Source organism: Cryptotermes secundus, unplaced genomic scaffold (genome assembly GCF_002891405.2).
Source record: "Cryptotermes secundus unplaced genomic scaffold, Csec_1.0 scaffold330, whole genome shotgun sequence".
NCBI classification, from domain to species: Eukaryota; Metazoa; Arthropoda; class Insecta; order Blattodea; family Kalotermitidae; genus Cryptotermes; species Cryptotermes secundus.
The window spans coordinates 1835156-1856349 of NW_019734317.1; the positions used below are offsets into that span (position 1 = coordinate 1835156).

The 21194-nt window shown below is 38.4% G+C and overlaps 1 protein-coding gene across 7 annotated transcripts in view; it reads right to left on the reverse strand.

The window, feature by feature from the left end:
* Positions 1 to 951: 951 nt before the first annotated feature.
* Positions 952 to 21194, reverse strand: part of LOC111868550 (maestro heat-like repeat-containing protein family member 1) — a 77102-nt gene continuing 56859 nt past the window's right edge. For 5 of the 7 annotated variants that reach the window (XM_033753089.1, XM_033753088.1, XM_033753087.1 and 2 more), the window contains exons 21-29: positions 20846 to 20999; positions 18955 to 19166; positions 15294 to 15431; positions 14132 to 14246; positions 13051 to 13197; positions 11329 to 11670; positions 5327 to 5461; positions 2738 to 2876; positions 952 to 1380 (exon numbers count right to left, since the gene is read on the reverse strand). In XM_033753089.1, coding sequence (XP_033608980.1) covers positions 1229 to 1380; positions 2738 to 2876; positions 5327 to 5461; positions 11329 to 11670; positions 13051 to 13197; positions 14132 to 14246; positions 15294 to 15431; positions 18955 to 19166; positions 20846 to 20999 — 1534 coding nt within the window. In that variant the 3' untranslated portion in view covers positions 952 to 1228. The remainder of the gene's footprint in view (positions 1381 to 2737; positions 2877 to 5326; positions 5462 to 11328; positions 11671 to 13050; positions 13198 to 14131; positions 14247 to 15293; positions 15432 to 18954; positions 19167 to 20845; positions 21000 to 21194) is intronic. The other 2 variants (XM_033753091.1, XM_033753092.1) reach the window with 2 other exon arrangements.

Here is a 21194-nt window from a genome sequence, read left to right on the forward strand (position 1 = left end):
ATTTTCTCTGAATTTACACTTTTGAAAACAGGGATCGTCATGTAACAGGAAACAAGGAGAATGGGATTTCATTCAAAATTTCAGACTTAACTTTAACTTTAAAAAATTCACATCATTATATATCATATGAAGGAAGATCATGAGTTACACTCCAAGTAACATACAGAGAAAGAACTGGGCTTTGAATTAATTCATGACTGTGAGATCAGAATATGATGGAAATATTCGGTAACCAAAAGTTTATATTAGTACAACACAAACAATTTTAAACTTGAAAGATTATTTATTTATTATTTATTATTGTTTATTTCTCTACATATTATATAAGGATTCTTGTTAACATACAATTCATTCACTTTTCCTTTCTCCACATGAAACTATTAGCTTAGTTTCATATCTCCATACAACATTAAGAGCTTAATCTGTACACCAATCAAGTGATGACCCACTTTTTCATCTTGTTAAGCAATTTAACCTGGTATTATACAATACAGATCTTATTTTCTGCTTACTTTTCAGTTTACAATTCTTAGATCTCTGTTGAAGGGAGAACGGAGATGCAGTTGTAAATGCCTGTAATCATTCAACCTGACCTCAAAAAATACATGATCACTGTATCTGACATAAAGTTATCTTCAAAGAAATGAAACCACGGCCTTAAACAAATGTATTACCTGTATCAAAATTCCAGTCTCTCTCTCTCTCTCTCTCTCTCACACTCCCTCACCCATGCATGCACACACATATGAACAAAATGCATAGAAATAAAGAGAAGGCAGATTCCATCACCATCTTATACTTTAGTAAATATGGTATTGAGACTGAAACATTTGTTTCCAATCCAGTAGCAGAGAAACATAAAACCAACACTTGTCCATGTCTCAACTACTATAACAAATTGCAGTTACATTTATATTAATTGAAAGGCTGTGTGTGTGTGTGTGNTATTATTCTAGACATCTACTAAAGCAGATCTTGAAAAAACATGCCAGTATTATACAAAAAATATAACTGAATATAAGGAACAACTTGGAAGTATTGGGTTTTTTATAAAAGTATAAACAGAAAACTAATATAACAAATTAACCCTGTTGGGTTACCTGGTGAAACAAAGTTAAGCTAATTCTCATATCACAGGCACTTTATCTTTTGGTTATGGGGAATGAAATTTACAATTTCAGTCCGTTCTTGTACTTCCTCAAATTCAGTCACAATTCTGTAACATTAGCTACACCATAACAAGATAGCTCAAAGCTTTTGCCACCTTGGCTCGCACCTCCTTATCATCATCCTGCAGGAGTTGGATGAGACGAGCACATACTGTGTCCAATTGAACTTTGTTTACATTATTAAAGTCAGGTAGATTTCCATATAGATGACCTGAAAATCCAATAAAACACACAAATAATTTCCAAAGGAAGAATTTCACAGAGAAACAAGTACAAGATTTAATTACATGCACTGCTACTTGCTTAAGTGTGTTAGAAGGCTTCAATACTTGAAATCTCAGGTTAAATGATTGTAACCTGAATAATTTTAACCAATTTACCTGAAATCAAGGAACGCATTAATGTCATTCCACTCCTCTTCTGGCAGACTACAACTCACAATTGTATCCTGTTATTCACATCCAAAAGAGCTACTGTAGATAAGGTGATACTGTCACATGATGGAGTGACTACAGACGGGGCTCAGATTGGTAATCAGATTTACTGGACACTTAATACACAACTCGTAACTACTCTTTACAAATCACTTTCACACAAAGAGTAGTGTTCTCAGTCATGTTCTTCACTGCACTGCTGGGTAACATCTTCCAACAGAGACTGTTACTCTGCTCCCAGGCTCATGTCCTCACACACTGGGGGCCATCTCACACTATCCTCCTGCTCTTCTAACTGCTGCCTCAAGACTGACTCTTAATGGCAGCTGTTCCTCATTATGTAACCTCAGCAAGAACCACACAGAGAACACCATTCTTCTGTTGCATGTGCAACTGTTGTTATGCTGATGAGTTGTTTACTGTGCCATAACCTAATAACAACTCTCTCTTCCATGATGTTACAATACTAGTGAGCATTGACCCATATATTGTACACTATTTCAACATTCAAGGGCCATTTAAAAAATAATATAAGCATGAAAGGGCCATTTAAAAAGTAACAAAAGTATGAACAGAACCATACTTTAAAAAGGAGGATGCTGGAAGCATACATCATCACGTGGTACCCCTTTCTTGGCAGTTTTCTTTTGGTTCACTCACACCTGGTGGAACCCTGTGGTGTATATATATATGTCTAGCCCCACCTCTTGGGCTAATTGCTCTGTTTTCATTTTATTATCTGTTTTGTATTATTTTTAAGCCTCACCCCTGTAAACTACCACAATGTGAATGGGTAACCATACCAAGCTTAGCCCACTGGATCCTATTTCTACAGTACCACTATTTCTGTTATTGCTTTGTTCTCTTAAACCTGTGATGATCTGAAATGGAGGTTAAGAGGGCCCTGGGAATGCTAATAGTCTGTTGTCCCATTTTACCTACCTTCACCTTGCTTCACTTCCACACTTGGAGTAATCTGGTACAAAAACATGTCATGATACAAAAAGTTTATGGTGAGAAAGGAATAGCATGTGGTCGTACGGGGGCAATCCAAAGGTTTCCGACATTGCCAGACATTTTCAATTGACTGAACCACATTAAGTCCACTTAAGCATTTCTGATTCTTTTTTTTACCTGTTACTAGGTTGGTGCTTGGTTTCAAAACCTTACCAATAAACATGGCTGCATTTCCTCGTATCACTGGCCATGAACTCTTGATGTACACAAGTGCATTCATCACAAGAGTTGGAGTAATTTCAGCCAACTCTTCAACCTAGATTAAAGAAGGCAGAGGTTTCAGAAGGCTGTATTCATGAAAGAATAAAGTAATAATCTACAGAATGAGAAGATATAAAATTAAGATACATAAAACCTCAACCTATCCCTTTATTTACAATGAAAATGTTTGGTCCTGGAAAATTAAATACAATCCCTTTATACAGGTTGCAACTGCTACAAAGAACTGTATGAGAACAATTTAGAAATCTAAATTGATGCCTTGAGACTTCACCATATTTACTGTCTCTGTAACAACTCACCTAAAAACCAGAACTGTAGGAAGGAAAACAGTCAAAAGAACCAGAACCACAGTACCTGAGATCTCAAAATCTTTTAATATATTAAGAGAGTGTTTGTGGGCCAAACAACAATTACGAAGTAGCCAAGGTGGTCAGGACAAGGAAGGAAGGTAGTAGTTAGTGGGGAAAGAGGGAATAAAGGGAGAAAGGAAGGTGGAATGGAAGGAAGTCAGACAGTGGGAAATGGAGGAGGGAGATAGAGGAAAAAAGGAAGAAAAACCAGAGTACCCAATAAATAAAAGTATATGACTCTATATAACAAATATGTACAGCAGAAGTCTGATGTAACAAGTATTGCTTATAATAAGAAATTTGTTTTAATGAGCATTTTCTTATGCACAATCAATCTAATTATGTTAAGCATAAAAATGTTCTTCAGTTCTAACAAGGAGGACTAAGAATAACCATTTCTATTACAATGAGTACCTTTCTTAGATTTCTGCATTCACATGAACATGTGTTTGACAACGTGGCTTATTTATTAAGTTTTATTCATCATAAATCAAATGAGCACTGAAGACAACAGCACATTCTCATATCTTTATCCATTATGGGTATGGATGTACAAAAGGACATTTAACAACCTCTGTCCCCAGCCATCTCAATATGCACAGATGGGTAGCTGTCACTGTATCTCCCCACCCCAGCATTTTCCGCTTTTATACATGGATGGATGCCGCATGGTGCAGTTCCACTATATAGCATCATGCAAGGCTATCATAGGCTATTCCCGCCCCTTTCAGACTCTCAAACAATATTCCATTCCTTTGGGTGGTATCATAAGATGGATGAATCCTCTTGGTAGGATGATGTGGAGAGAGATGTGCTGGTCAGTTTGCTGCCTGGCTGTATAAGGAAAATTGTCTCATAACAGTTATACCATACTTCAAGAGTAGGAATCCTGCTTCATGTACACTAAGATACCTCCACTACACTACTGCTTCTTCCCTTGATCCCTATTCACATGAGCCACTTCACAACACTTGCAGTTTAAAACAGAACAAATTTCAGTGAGTATCCTGTAGACTTACATGATGGATGACTGACAAATTCGCGAGTTATTCTTGTTATAACAGACTTCAGTGCAATCGTAAAACTAACAATGGGTTATATTCATTAATATAACTAATAACTCCAAAGGAAAGAATCTGAAGTAAATTGTTCTCATTCAGAATCATAATTCAGTTACTACATTCAAAGGACTTCTAAAATGCTAATGAGAGCATCACAACATACGTATTTGACACAGAAGTGGGTAGGAAATTCAAGGAAGAGGGCAGTGTTCAAAAGAAAATAGCCAGTTGCTATTATACTCTGCTACATGCTTAAGACCAAGACAAGGTATGCCAGAGATTTATTACATGAGCACCTGCAGAATGCAAAACAAAATGGAGTAACTTGTTAAAGTGTCTTTACTTTCTATGCTCTGAAGCTCCAGTTTAGTGTTAATAAAATTCTCTGCTATTTGAGCAAAGTGCATAATTGGAAGATTATGACTGTCTGCACATCATATTCCAAACCACCTGATATAATTTTATGAAATCTGAAGCGAGGGAGATGTACTGAAATAAGCATCAAACAAATTCTAGATGCAATTAGTTGGACCATTACAATGATATACTTGACATGAAATGTTTAACATTACCAAACGTCTTAAAAAAGAGACTGAACTGAAATCTGTAACTTTTATTCACACATGAAGAGTACCATCTTCTGGGAAGTTACACCATATAGCCTGGTAAAATTTTACGGACGTTTTGGAAGAGCATACTCTGAACATACACAAAACATTGGCAAATGTCTGCCAAGGTACATGATGTAACATCCCAGCAGACAGGACATTTTACAGTCTCCAACTTGAATACCTCAAATCTTGTTTAATCATGTGCTTTTATGTTACATATTTAATAATATAGAAGGCAAAAATTTATGCCTCTGTAGTGTGATTAACTTTGCTTTAGCAACTGTTTATGAAGAAGACTGACACGCTGTTTATGCAAAAAAACCATATAGTGTTCTAGTAAAAAAAACAGGCAGGATGGAAAGAAATGGGAGGAAAGAAGAATTTTATATTATATTTTACAGAAAACGTTTAAAGAGAATGAGGAATCTACAGAAAATTGAATGAAGTTTTTAAGAAAATTACAATTATCTTCACAAGATCAGCCATGAAGTCTGGATAATGCAAACTTCCAGCATCTTTCAGGTGGTCCTGCATCATCTTGTTGATCCTCTCTGCTCCTAACAGAGGGCTTGACTGTCTCAGTGCATACTTACAAGCCTGCAACAAACACAGGAGTTAGCATGCTGAATGAGATCTAGTCAAGATTCTATTAATCCAGTGGCATAATTTGATGAGTTCAGGATGCCCTTCTACTTGTATGACATTAACTACTTTGACAACTATAAAGACCATAAAACAGAATGCTTTACTGATATGACAACATATGTGGTATACCTACAGAGAAGTTCTACAATAATTCCGAGGCATACATTTTGAAATCTTTATAATGAATTCATGTAGATATTTTGAGTAGACAAACACAATTGGTATGCTTGTACTCGTACATTTATATTCAAATTGATTCATATGTCATTTAAAATGTTGTTTCAGAGACAGACCTTACATTGTATGGAATGAAATGAGAACAAGATCACATGAATGGTGAGAAGGAAATCATTTCAAAGGCATCACTCATGGCCTCTTTCAACTCATCATTCCAGCATTCACTTGGAGGAACCCATAAAAACCATGAAAAATTTCAGTCATTGTAGTCAGCAACCCAGACAAGATTCAAAGCTGATATTTCCCAAACAAAATTACACAGTCTTACCATTATACCTATCTAAGCAGTGCCTTTCAGTATCACCAATAAAAAGGAAAGACAGTCTATTTAGAGAAGGCTATGATATTAATAACACAAAGACTGAGTTTTGAGGCAGCTTCAGTCTCAATACACTTCTATCTAGCTCAGAGGTACGCCACCTACAATCTGAAAAGGGCAGCAAGACAATACCTAGAGCATGTGCATTGTCTTCAGAATGTAAAATGGAACTTTACAGGCTTTTCCCACACAGCATCAAATAATGCCTTAAAATATGCCATGGCTGTTTCTCATCCATAATTGTTGACTAACACATTAATTATATGGTGTAGGGTCTTCCTTGAAAAGTTGACAGCTAATCAGCTGGTCAAGAAATTACCTGTTTTTATTGGAAAACGGAGATTAATCACCATATTCACAAAAGAAAATTACCAGACACTATTATGTGTCAGCTGAATCAAGTACATAACTCCACATCACATTTCCTCCAGACCCATTTTAGCATTACCATCCACACGTATGTCTCCTGCAGAATTATACTTTTGAGTGTCTTAATTTTTACCCTATTGGATAGAAGAGAGAAAGATAGCCTAAGAAATAAATGGTGGCAATTACTTCCAGAATTTTATGCCCTAAGTTGCACATAAATATCACTTCAAGTAGGTATTGTCACATGCAGGAGGGTACGCGTGATGAAATGATGGGCTCTAATTAGGATGACTGGATTTATTAACAGCTTGGTTACACATACTCTTAATTACACTCAAATTACAGCGCCATCACTGATTTACATAAACCTCGTAATCCACTGCTGCACGCGCCATCGCAAATATAAAGTCTTCTAAATCACATGTTCAATTCTTCTTCCTCCCATGGCTGCTTCAACTGACTTCTGTTCTGGTGAATGCTAACTCCTTAGGCATTCCAATTTCTCTTATAAACCCTCCATCGGACAGGCAGAAAGTTACACATACTCTTAATTACACTCAAATTACAGCGCCATCACTGATTTACATAAACCTCGTAATCCACTGCTGCACGCGCCATCGCACATATAAAGTCTTCTAAATCACATGTTCAATTCTTCTTCCTCCCATGGCTGCTTCAACTGACTTCTGTTCTGGTGAATGCTAACTCCTTAGGCATTCCAATTTCTCTTATAAACCCTCCATCGGACAGGCAGAAAATGTAGCTTGCTTCATTGTTGCGTGACATCCTGTTTACAGAGGCGTTGCTTGGCAATGCTGCTGAGAGCTGTTTATTGCTGCGTAGCAACAAGCGTGGTTTGGCTCGGCTCGGAGAAACACTGCTTTCCTTACTGTTGCGTAACTTGGCAATCGACTGTTTATCAAGTCTGGCTTCATGGTAACTCGTATCACATCCCTTTGCCCAACAACGGTTTGACATGTCACACTGCTCCCTCCTTAAGGCTGTTCATCCCAAATAGCCTAACAGTGCATCACCAGTCCTTTCCTTCTGAGGCTGTACTTGCAATGTCTTCTTTTTGTCTGGCTCAGTGCTTCTTTCCTCCCCATCTGTCCATTCTCCAACCACTATATCCACTCCCTCCTTAAGACCAGCTCATCCCAAGCAGTTTCCTGCTAACGTGCCAGGAGATCCAGTTGTATCACAATCATCCAAAGTTTTTCTTCCTTTCTTTCTTTCTCACCAGTGGGGGCCATAACTCTGGGAGTGGCCAGTGCTCCCACTTATCTGGCTACTCTTACTCTAAAGCTGTTTCTCTTTCCGCTTCAGAGGTGGCTGACCCCACAATTTCTTTGGATCCAAGATTTCCTGAAGATGTTCCTCTTGCACCATGCCACTGTAGCATGGTGGGACACCTTCCTGAAGGAGGCAGCCAATATCCTCCGAGATCCACAATCTCCTCAGGTCAGTTCCTTTGGCTCTCTACATCGCCCTGCAGCTTGCTTCTTACCCCTATGCCACTTCTTCCATCCTCTGACCTGTTTCACTATGGTGTCTTCTATGGGGACCTCCTGTTGTGCCACCTCAGGTTTCCTGTCCAGCAAGGTGGGCTCTTTTTCCAGATGTGCCTCCGTCATTTCTCGGCAGGCCATCGCCTTTAAGTCTGTTTCGGGTCTGATTTCAGCCACCATCTCCTTGTGGCCGGAGGCCATCTCTTCTCGCCAGTCTTTTCTATCAGCATCCATCCTGGCCAGGAATTCTTCTTTGCTGGTCTTCCTATCAGCATCCAATTTTACCAGCATTTCTCTGTTGGTCTTTCTATCTGCCTTCGCCTAGTTGGCGTCCAATTTTGCCAGCAGGCGTTCCATCAATTTTTCCATCTCCATCATATGGCAGTATAGTGTACTCGGAAATTCAATAATTCGTCCTAAATTGTGGCATGTTTCAGGTCATAACCACTGCTGAAGAATCCAATACTATCCAAGCCACCAACTTCTGACACCAAATATGTCACGTGTAGGAGGGTACAGGTGACGAAATGACAGGTTCTAGTTCAGATGATAGGATTTATTAACAGCTTGGTTACACACACTCTCTTAATTACACTCAAATTACAGCACTACCGCTGATTTACATACACCTCATAATCCACTGTTGCACACACCGTCACATATATAAAGTCTTCTAAATCACACATTCAGTTCTTCTTCCTCCTGCGGCTGCTTAGACTGACTTCTGTTCTGCCAAATACTGGTGAATACTAACGCCTCAGGCATTCCAATTTCTTATAAACCCCCCATCGGACAGGCGGAAAACACAGCTTGCTTCACTGTTGCATGACCTCGTGTCTACAGGGGCATTGCTTGGCAACGCTCCTGAGAATTGTTTACTGCTGTGTAGCAACCAGCACGGTTCAGCTCGGCACAGCACAGAGAAACACCGCTTTCCTTACTGTTGCATAACCTCGTTCCACTGTTGGGTAACTTGGTAACCGACCATTTATCAAGAGTCTGTCTTCGTAGTAACTCGTTCCACATCCCACTGCCCAACAACAGTTTGACATGTCACAGTATTATCATTCTCAAACACAGTGCAATCAAGACAGAACAAACAAGATTTAACTGAAAATGTCAGGAAAAATCATCAGTATTGATATCTTACTGTCACACATATGAAAAAATATCAAGCAAAACCAGGGCTATTTTCCAGCTAAGTGAGTCATAACTACACACAACTTTCTTCTGCAACTTTGCACCAACTGTACTTGCAGCATTGTTTCTCAAATAACTTGAAACAAGTAGTCTGTAAAGATACATTTAACCCACCATCTGAACCTCTGCCTTGCCCAGGAGAAGTCCATGATACAGATCTGACTATTGAGTGTCTAAATACAGAATTTATTTGACCTTGAAGCAGTAAAGCACAGGATGGTCACAACAGGGGACAAATTTTTAAGATTGCATTTAACACAACTTGACAGCTTTGAGGTCCTGTTTCCCTTAAATTTTAGCCAATGAGAAACATCAATCACATGATATCACTTGACCTTCTCTAGTCCAGGAGCTTGTTTCATTGGATACTGTACCATTCTGATAGAAAATATGAGTTGAAATTTTGAATTGTTTCATTTTGGTCCGTTACACTATCAATCACTAATTGACAATAGATTTTCCGTCAAGTGCAACAATATATATTTTGATCACTTAATTATCTCATCTGCCTTACATGTTTCGGTTCCAAGGAACCATCTTCAGAGGCACTTACAACAAACCATGAAAACACTGGCACAGCTCAACATTCACAATATGTAATTATTCGTGAAAACTATTACATATAACGGAGTGTAAAGCACAACACTTCCCAGTATCTTGAATGCAGGTATAGCACTTGCATCAAAAGACCACCCTCAAAACCGAGTCGTCAACATTAAAATTTAAAGTTAAAAAATTAAAAAACGTTCAAGTAAAATATTATTCAGGCTCCTTCTTGGTGAATCGTCCCAATGGGGGGAGGCGTCAGCACAGAGTTGTGTAAGCTGCAAAGATATTATATTACGTTAGGTTATATCTATTATTATATATTTAATGTTAAATACTATTATGATCCTGGCCTTACCTTGTGGTCGGGTGTATCTTACGCGGTGTGCGTTGCGTACTGTTGTACTCTGTGCTGACGCCTCCCCCCATTGGGACGATTCACCAAGAAGGAGCCTGAATAATATTTTACTTGAACGTTTTTTAATTTTTTAACTTTAAATTTTAATGTTGACGACTCGGTTTTGAGGGTGGTCTTTAGATGCAAGTGCTATACCTGCATTCAAGATACTGGGAAGTGTTGTGCTTTACACTCCGTTATATGTAATAGTTTTCACGAATAATTACATATTGTGAATGTTGAGCTGTGCCAGTGTTTTCATGGTTTGTTGTAAGTGCCTCTGAAGATGGTTCCTTGGAACCGAAACATGTAAGGCAGATGAGATAATTAAGTGATCAAAATATATATTGTTGCACTTGACGGAAAATCTATTGTCAATTATAAGTTGAAATTTTCTGTGATTGAACTGCCTGGTAGCTATATTACAAGCATTAAACCCTAATTATGGCAACAAGCACAAGTACTTAGATTAAAATACAAAGGTTGAAGTAACACACTTCTGTGACATCAGTGGTTTATCAAAGACTGAAATAGGAATATGGTATGGATACTCTTCACCATTTTGAAGAACAAAGACAATACATGATCATCTGTTCTATGTAATTGAAGACTATGACATAAACAAGTGGACAACACAGATAGTGAAGATTTGGAATCTCCCTCTTCAGGTGATTATCATTTTACTGATGTTACACTGTATTGAACCCTGCCAAACTTTAAATAATGTATTAGCTATTGTTATATTCTGATTTCCCCTTACATTCTGATGATAAAACACTGAAATTGGTTTCATGTGCAAATTTCTAGACACACCTCTTTTCTCCCATCTAATACAGTTTCTGTCATCTTCTCTGTATTGCACATGTTGCATTTTATCCACTTCTCATAACCGAAAAACCTGCACTACCTTTTAAAATCACACCATCTCAAATGGTCTTTCAATGTTATCCAACATGCATCAAACATATTCAACAGCGCACTGGATATTCCAGCTTGCTGAATGTTGCAATTTTTCACGCTAATACTATCACCTCCTGCTTAAAATATGGCTGCCAGACCTGCATAAGCAAGAAATTTGAATACCCCATTTTCTGGCAATAAACTGTTACTCCCAAAATAAAACAGGGCTGAAACCCTGCAGTAAGCAAAATTCGGCAATTTAAGACCAATACTCCCACATGACAGAAGTTAATAGTCAGCTGAATATTTATAACAATAAAAAATAAAAACAGAAAAAATGTACCTTGACCACAGTTTTGCTGCTGTCATCTAAGTGAAGCAGAAGGCACACCAAGTTACCAGTGACTTGCTCTTGAAAAGCTGTTTTGGAATTCATTCCTCCATATTTTGCCAGATCTCCAAACATTTGAAAAGCAGCTTCTCGTACATCAGGATTTTCATTCTCAAAAAATGGCTTTATCCGTAATGCAACAGACACCTGAACACCTTGCACATGCTCCACATCCACAACTTGTAGCATCTGTGAGAATCCCTTCATAGCTTCCAGTGGAATGTTGTTGCTGTTATCATGGTCATCCAGTCCCTGGATTAATGCTGATAGAACAGGCTGACAATGCTGATTCTTCTATGGGAAGATTAAAATTCCCAACTATTGCCACACATTAATTACAATATACATAAGAATCAACTGATTTAATTATCATCAGTTATTAAAATAAAAAGTCAGCTCTCTAAATGGAGGTTAAAAAAGATGAATCTCTCTTCCAAAGTAACTTCTCAGAATCTGGACTAATTTTACAGCAAGTCAGTCATGCATGAGAACAAAAGACTGACATCATACAGAGCTACCAACCTAGGCCACACCATAGCTCAAGTGGTTAGTCACTGGCTTCCCAACGTGGCGGCCCAGGTTCGATCCCGTGTCTGGTCAAGTGGGATTTGTGGTGGACAAAGTGGTGCTGGGGCGAGTTTTCTCCGAGTACTTCAGTTTACCCTGCCAATCTTCATTCCACCAAATTCTCCATCATCATAATCACTAAGGGCAGGCTACAATAGGCCAATCAGTGGCTGCCATGCCAATTGGACCCAGTTGGACTCCACCTCCAACTAAGCAAATTTAAAAATTTTCATTTTAGCTACCAACCTAGCCAACTCTGAAGCTTCAACACCTCTTATACCAGCAGCTGAGATATATGCATCCTAAATAACTCAATGTATTACCAGAGATGAACACTTCTAACTATAGCATGCCTCCACATTACAGAAGGGATGTATTCTTGAAAATACAGGTATGTCCTTATTGTGAAATTTCATAATGTAAACCTTACTTTTATAATGACTCCCAAGTTTAAGTAAGGATGCACTCTTACGTAAAACTTTTCAGTTCACTCACAATAAAAATACAACTTTATCCATCAAAAATAATATTATGTAAAGAAAGGGGGGGAACTTTAAGGTGTACAATGTGTACTTGAATTCGATGGTCTCTTTCCAGATATCTTAAATAAAGGCAGTACATTTAACAATCTAAAATTATGTTGGACTAGCAAACCACACTAACACCCATCCCCTTATATCAATGGGGCATCCACCTAGGCTAGCCAATGGCCAGCTACATACCCTGTAACATTGATATGAGCACGCGCACGCACCCCTCCCCCCCCATACACATACAAGAATTTCTTAACAAATAATATTTTCTTGAAAAAGAAATACTGTAGTTTGGGATAAGTTTGTTATTGTTTTGCATTTTGTGTTCAAGAAAAACTGTAATACTTATCCCAAATTTTCACAAAGGTAAAATTCCAAAACTCGAACTTCAATAACACACGCTCCCTCAGTGTATACAACCAGGTTTCCTCAGATAGTATGTTTTATTCTGAAACTTTAAAATTGTATATTTTGACAAACAACCAAAAAAATATCAGCCCACCGACATAGATGATTACCAGCAACTTTCCCTTCTGACAATATTTGCAAACCCATCTAATATCATAGAACTCACCTGTTCTTGGGCAAGATGAGACACTGAAGACAAGCCCTTAAGGCAGAGCCGTCTTACTATAGGGGATGGGTCATTCAAAAAACTCAACAGATTGCTTACAATGCTTCCCAGTAACACAGCTTGCCCACCGGCATTCAGGGGAACTAACTGCAAATAAACAATATGTAACATGTTTCAACATCTATAAAGGAAATATGGTTCACTATGCAATATTTGGTAAAGCACAATGTTGAGAAAGAGGCTGGGGAGAAAGGAAACAAAAGAAAAACGCCACCAACATTTTGAAGAACTATGATGAAGAAGGCAATTAGTTACTTTGAGACAGTAACATTTTAATCCTGTATTTGTACTTAACATTGACCCACACAAGACATCATAATAAACACTGATCACCATGAAAGCATCAAATGTCACATAATAGCAGGTGTTGGGCTGCACCATAGCTCAAGTGGTTAGTCGCTGGCTTCCCACCATGGCGGCCTGGGTTCAATCCCGGGGTCTGGTCAAGTGGGATTTGTGGTGGACAAAGTGGCGCTGGGGCAGGTTTTATCAGAGTACTTCAGTTTCCCCTGCCAATCTTCATTCCACCAATTGCTCCACAATTACCCTCACCTATCATCTGGCGCTGGTACATTAGGTCAGAAGTGGCCGCAGTACAAGGGACTTAGTCCCACCCCACTAGCAATAAAAAAATAATAGGTGTTTCAGTAATAACTGTAAAGTATTGTAATGATCACAGAACAGGAGAGTAAAAAAGGAACAGTTTCCTTCTGCTTATATCACTTTAAGTTGTAAGGTACAAACCATCTATGTACTACAGCCCAGAGAATGTAATTCTTTCATTTCTTAGACAATTTAAGAAAACAATTTCAATCCACAAAAACATTACTTGCTTAATCTACTTACTATTATGTATGAGCAAATGAGATAATAAGACCACAGAAGTCGCACCTCAATGTATGCTACTTCAAAGGACGGTCTCTTAACCAATCCATCCAGTGGCTATTTACCGTAGCCCACATACAATGCAGTGTAACATACAATCACTATGTGTTAGTGGCTATGAAGTATGAACACATACCTCTGCATAAAAAGCAGCAACTACTATTCTCTGTGATTCAAAAGTGCTGGCACCATACTGATTCAGGCAGGTCACCAGTCGAAGCATGGACTGAGGCATGCGGGAACAAAGAGCTCTGAAACCCCACCCAAGAAAAAATACAAGACTTAAATGAACAAAAGTAAATGTTCTCATATGCAAAACAGGAAGTGACTGAATATATTACTCTGTGTGTGTGTGTGTGTGTGTGTGTGCACGCGCATCAATACATGTAAGAGGGGTGGGGGTGAGTGGCCCCTCTGCAGGTCTACAATGGGTGAAGCACATAGCACACATGGTAGAGATGGTGAAATATATCGGTGTCAACGAACAATTCACTTGCAAGACTTGGAATAGATGGGGGAATAATATTAAAACAGATCTTAAGGAAAAGGATTTGGACTGGATTTCACTGATTCAGGACAGAATACAGTGATGGGGTCATGTGAACATAGTAATGAACATTCAGTTCCACAATCTGTTAAAGGTACAGTTGTCACTGTACTTAACTAATTAAGCACTATGCCATGAAGGCATATATGGGAATGGATGTATAGATCCACATTTTTTTGACCTTGGCACTAGTTGGGGGTGAATGGTCAGCTTCACACCCTGGCCACTTTACCCCCATGGAAAAAGCTCTCTGTACCATTGGACAGGAGGCTGGGTGAGCCTCAGAGTCAGTCTGGACAACATGGAGAAAAGAAAATTCTTGACTCTACCAGGACTCTAACTGCAACACCTCTGTCATCCATCCTGTAGCCAGTTGTTACACCAACTACACTACGCCGGCTCCCCTTCATAATCTGTAGATGACAGATTATGAATTTCTGACAAATATTGTCATGCAAAATTAATCAATATTTCGTTTATCTGTCCTCCTTCTCCTCAAACACAAAAACATGCAATATTTCCTTTCATTTCCATTCTTAAAATAATTATTGTACATGACAGCAAATTAGCTCATAGAATGCAAATTCAGATTGCTAATAAATGATAAATAATAAAAAAAAAAATCCATTCTATTATTCACTTTGCCATTTTAATACATACAATAGGTAACAACACCCCGTCCCTTCTGCATATAAGACACATAATTCATTTTAATTTTCACAGCGCCTTATAGCATATTCAAGCACCTTACCTTGTGAGAGCAGGAACCATATGAATGAAAGAACTGAGACTGTTGCCAGCATCCATACGTGTGCACTGGAGTAATGCTTCTGCTACATTCTCACATTTTGAACATAACAAGAAAGATTTAAATGCTTCAACAGCAACCCTGAAACAATTTATATTCACATGACATGCAGTAACCCTCCTACTTCCCAAAATAAAATGAGAATGAAATGTGAATCCACATTACAATGTCTGACTACTACAATCAAATTCACTTGAGATAGTCTCAGAATAGAAATTCTTTCATGTAAGAAACTAAAATTTTGTGATGTTATCATATTGCCCATGAGACACACACATTTTGTACCTGTATAGAAGGTTCCTGCATAATAGAATTTCTCAAATAATATACCTGATTTTAAAATACTTACTTACTTACTCACTCATGGAGCTGAGCCTTTCTTGAGGAGCTGCCAATTCTGCAGCTACTCAAGAATTTTCCAGCATTTTATGGAACCCAAAGGTTCATACTGTGCTCACAAGAGATCTCCACTGGTCCCTATCCTGAGCTAGATCAATCCAATGTTATGAAAATGTACATAAAGCCTCTGTTATGCCACAAATTTTGAGACTAGAAATCAAAAGCATTGCCTAAATATTACGAGAGCGTTTCACAGTAATTAGAGCAGTGATGGCCATACATAGGCTGTGGAACACAGTCAACAAACATCTTAGTCAGGAGAAACGCGCAATCGTTCCACTTTGTAAGTGGCGTTGGTAAACCACTGGAGTCCCACAAAATGCGAAGAGGGAGGCGCCGCGGACTGCCCGCGAAGAACTGAGTTCAACCAATGGGGGGACCCACCGCCCCGCAATTGTGGACAAAGGGAGGAGGTAACCTCCCTCTTTGTTAGCTGGTGCATCAGCGATTTTAATAATATAAAAATGAGGGAAAAACTAACTCAGAGATCGATCTAAAACGTAATATCCAGCTGTTAGCCAGAGGCTCTGTTCGACATGGGTACCACAGGATGGTGGATGGCGACACTTATCTGCGTCTTTATTTCAAGTAATTCTCTTTGCTCATATTAGCCATGTTACCAAAAATTCAGTGTTGTTGTTGTGAACTTGAAGTACGGTCTCCAGTGTGCCCCGAGCGCCAGGGTAGAATAGGGTAGAAATTGTGTAGAGTGACAGGCAATGGAGGGAAGCAACAGTCTCACGGCATCACCCCCGAGAGGGAACTTAGAAAGGGAGTAACGAAATGGTGTTACGTAAACTGGCCGAAGTCGGCGCCTCTTTATTGTAAATAACAGTGTAAATAGATCAGTGCACTTAGGGTAGGATGTGCACAGAGTTATGATTCACCCTCACAAACTTCCCTGAACCAACCCGTCCAAGACCGATCCCGAGCAATCCTGGCCCAAGCGAAGTCAGACCTGACCCAGGCAGTCAACGGCAGCCGGATGAAGTGAACATCCTAACTGAAAGGGTGGTGACTGAGTAAATTAGAATTTTAATATTACCCCCCCCCCTTGAGGCATAACAGCCTCAGACCTGGACGGACCCTCTGGATAAATGACCTAGACTACAGATTTTAAAATATTTTTTACTAAAACGCTTTACATCTGTGAAGCAAAGCAATATTACAGATATACATGACAACACAATACATCAGCTCTCAGGACTCCATTTTTTCAGCATGAGTGCGACCAACTTGAAAACCAATGCCATGCCAATCTATTTTTTATACAAAAAGAATTACTGATTACAATCTCCCCCCCAAAAAGCAGCCAACAAAACATTCTACCATAAACTTTTGAACATTTATAACAGGGGAATGTGTGTGTGTATATGTATGTGCGCCTGAACAAGTCAAGTCTACAACAGAACAGTCTCCTGTTGCACATAGCATGTTCAATAAAGCAGTATTTAGCCACAAAACAAATACCAGAGTTCAAAAATGCACCACACTCATCAGATTAAGCCTTGTGTGACTCTTTATATTCCCAAAACAAAAATGTACTTCCAAGAGGTTCATCTGGAAATAAATCACCTTAAGATACCCACAGAAAGGTAATGACTTGAAAAATGACTTCCAGCAATGTTTATCAAGCATGACAAGAGATACTGAAAGACTACTTGCTGAAGTTACATCAATATATACGAGTACTATTTTTACAAAACCAGTTTGCTTACTTACCTGTCAAACCTTATATATTTTATATATTTTCTTTGCATTAGTTTATATTCAGGTTATCATACCAGGTATCAACTTTTGGCAATCCAAATGCTGTACTATTAGTACATCGGCTATTCATGGACTTCAAGAAAGCCTATGATTCAGTTAGGAGGGAAGTATTGTACAATATTCTCATAGAGTTTGGGATTCCCATGAAATTAGTCAGGCTGATTAATATGTGTTTAAACGTAACATATGGTAAAGTCTGTATAGGTAAACATTTGTCTAATAATTTTCCTATCCAGAATGGTTTAAAGCAAGAAGATGCTTTATCGCCAATCCTTTTCAACTCTGCTTTAGAATATTCCATTAGGAAGGTACAAGAAAACCAGGTGGGACTGAAATTAAATGGGACACATCAGCTCTTCGTCTATGCTGATGGTGTGAATATACAAACTTTATTTGACACAAGTAAGGAGGCTGATCTAGAAGTAAACAAAGAGAAATCTAAGTATATGTTGCTATCCTGTCATCAAAATGCAGGGCAAAATCATGACATAAAGACAGGTAACGGACATTTTGAAAATGTGGCACAGTTCAGATATTTGGGAATGACTATAACAAATCAAAACCTGATTCAGGAAGAAATTAACAGAAGATTGAAATCAGGTAATGCTCGCTACCATTCAGTTCAGAACCTTTTGTTTTCTTGTCATCTGTATAAAACACATAAAAAATTAGAATATAACTATAATTTTGCCTGTGGTTCTGTATGGGTGTGAAACTTGGTCTCTGACATTAAGGGCGGAACATAAACTGTGGGTGTTTGAGAACAGGATGCTGAGGAGCATATTTGGACCAAAGAGAGATGAAGTGACAGGAGGTTGGAGAAAATTGAATAATGAGGAGCGTCGTAACTTGTACTATTCCACAAGTATAATTAGAATGATCAAGTCAAGGAAGATGAGATGGGGGGAGAAGAGGACTGCATATAGGATATTGGTGGGAAAGCGAGAAGGAAGGAGACCACTGGGAAGACCAAGACAAAGATGGGTGGACTATATTAAAATGGATCTTAAAGAGAGATGATGGGATGGTATAGGTTGGATTGATCTGGCTCAGGATAGGGACCAGTTGTGGGCTCTTGTGAACACGGTAATGAACCTTCGGGTTCCATAAAATGCTGGGAACTTCTTGAGTAGCTGCACAACTGGAAGCTTCTCAAGAAGGCCTCAGTTCCATTAGTGAGTGAAATACTATACTATTAGCACATCAAATCTAATGTCAAAATTTATGGACCAAATTTAAAAAAAAATCTGTCTGTTAGTGTCTATCATGTTGATGCCTGTAAGTAATAAGAACATAAAAAGATATTTGCACTGTGTAATGCATTTCTTCAGAACATTAAATCTGCACACTTTCAACTGTTCTGTAAAATTAACAGAGAACTTAGACAAAAGAAAAACTGGAAAACTTTGCAGGTATAATTATCAATATACCATACCTTGCTGGAATAAGTCTATATGCATTTCGATTAGGAACAAAAATTGACTTGTCTTTCTTGCTCTTTGTATTTTGTGGAGTATAGATAGGTGGTGAAGTACCAACATAGCAACCCAGTGCAATCAGCAGAACCGAAAACAGTTCTGGAAATTTCTTCACAGCAATATCGTGCATTGTAGCAAGTTGAAACATTTCATGCATTTCACTTATAGCCTGAACAAAAAAAAAAAAAATACAATTTACAAGAGTTATGGACAAAATATAACAAAAGTGTTAATTCAATTTTAAACAACGTAAAGAATATAATATGCATACCTTCACATGTACATGAAGTATACAGATACTGCATACAGCGGGCCAGAATTACATAAAAAAAGAGACATGAATGAAAAAATCAATACTTTTAGCAAGGCTCTTAATACTGAATGACCAGAGTAGTCATTTTGATGGGTATAAATCACCTGACAATTTCAGTGTCAAAAACAATTTCCAAGGTTTTCCTTGGCAACAGTGAAGACAGCCATTTGAAACATCTTATTGCTGGTAGTCAAGAGTGAAATTGTAAGGCTGTCTACATTGTCTCCATTTAGCTCCTTGACCAGAAAAGTATGTTAGAATAATCATAGACAAAGTTGGCTCAAAAAGTGAGCTTCAACTTTAGACAGGTTTCAAGAAAGTTATGAATATCAGTAGTTACATTCTGTAATGAAATCAGATGAAATGGTTGGATAGTTACACAAGGAGGCTCAGAAGACATGGAATGAAGATAACAAAAGATTTGTGAACATCACACAAAAAGAGCTTTCATCAAAGAACATGACAAATCTATTGAATAACCCACCAATATCTTTTCTTTAAAGTCTAAGGGCCCCCATACAGACACAGTTTGGCCTCCAGTTCGGCTGGCACAGTTGAAGACTGAAAGGCAAAATTGACGTTTGTAGTGCGGCCGGCCGGCCAATCGTTTGGACTGTTGGCCTGTGGGAAACCCATCAGTCCATCAGTTCTGCCTGCAGGACCATAGCATGTGATGTGTGTGACTCAACATTATAGGCTGGAAGACCATGATTGTGGCATGAAGCCTGCTGCTTTATCTGTGCATGTATGGGGAGGAAAGGGAGGGGGTAAACTGTCACAGTTTTGCCTGTAAGGTCGATTGGAAGCCCAAACTGTGTGTGTAGGGGGGGCCTAAGAAATTCATATCAGCAATGCTAAATTCCCCTCTGGAATGAAACAACCAGCTGCTGATATCTGAAAACGATGAACACAAGAATTAAAAATGTGAAGGCCAAACTGAAAGCTCAGAGGAACTGAATTAAATGAAGACTGATTTTTGCCTAGTAATGAAATATGTATTTATGTGAAAATGGCTTGCGATTAGATAAAAATATGTGCATTTATGTGTCAATATCAGTTTTAGTTACTATTACAAAACACTGATCATATTAAATAATTGTCTCATTTTGACTCCATTCTGCCCCACTGTGCAGTGATGGGAATGTAGCACACATGGGACATATATGATAACTGAAAACAGAATTCTACTTGAACAATCTTAAAAAGATCACTTGGGATACCCTTGCATAGATCGGAGAACAGCATTCAAATGAATCTTACAGAAACACAGGTTGTGGACTGGATTAATCTGTTTCAGAATAAGGCTCAGTGTCAAGATGCTTTAAACATAGATAACCTTTGGGCTTCCTAGAAAATTGAGAATTTCTTGAGCAGCTGAGCACATATTAGCTTCCCAAGAACTCTGTACTTAAGATCTGTTGTAAGTCACCAGCATACAGAAGATAAAGAAATTACAGATTACAGAAAGGTAAATTTAACAAGATCAATTCAAATCTGGTAATATCATAACTCCTGCCATATACACAATTACTCACAGCAAGCGGCTGCAAAGCTGCTATCCTGAGTTTGTTCTCGTCTGTCTGCTCACTATATGGTGCTGTATTGTTTACAAGCTGTAGAAACTGCTCAATAATATCTGCAGAGAGGACAGGATCTTGAGCCAGTACTGTCCAACACTCAACCACTGACCTACAAATAAATTTCACAAATTGAGACAACTACAGACAACTAACTTTATCTTTGTAAGATTTGAGGTTTTCATGGTGGTTACTATGAAAAAAGCAGTCTTCTGGGATGTGGCACCGTGTAGATATTGTGTTAGCACCTTCCCAAGCTGGTTCCTCGCTCGCAGATTTTCTTCTTTTTTCTTCTACCGTGAAGATG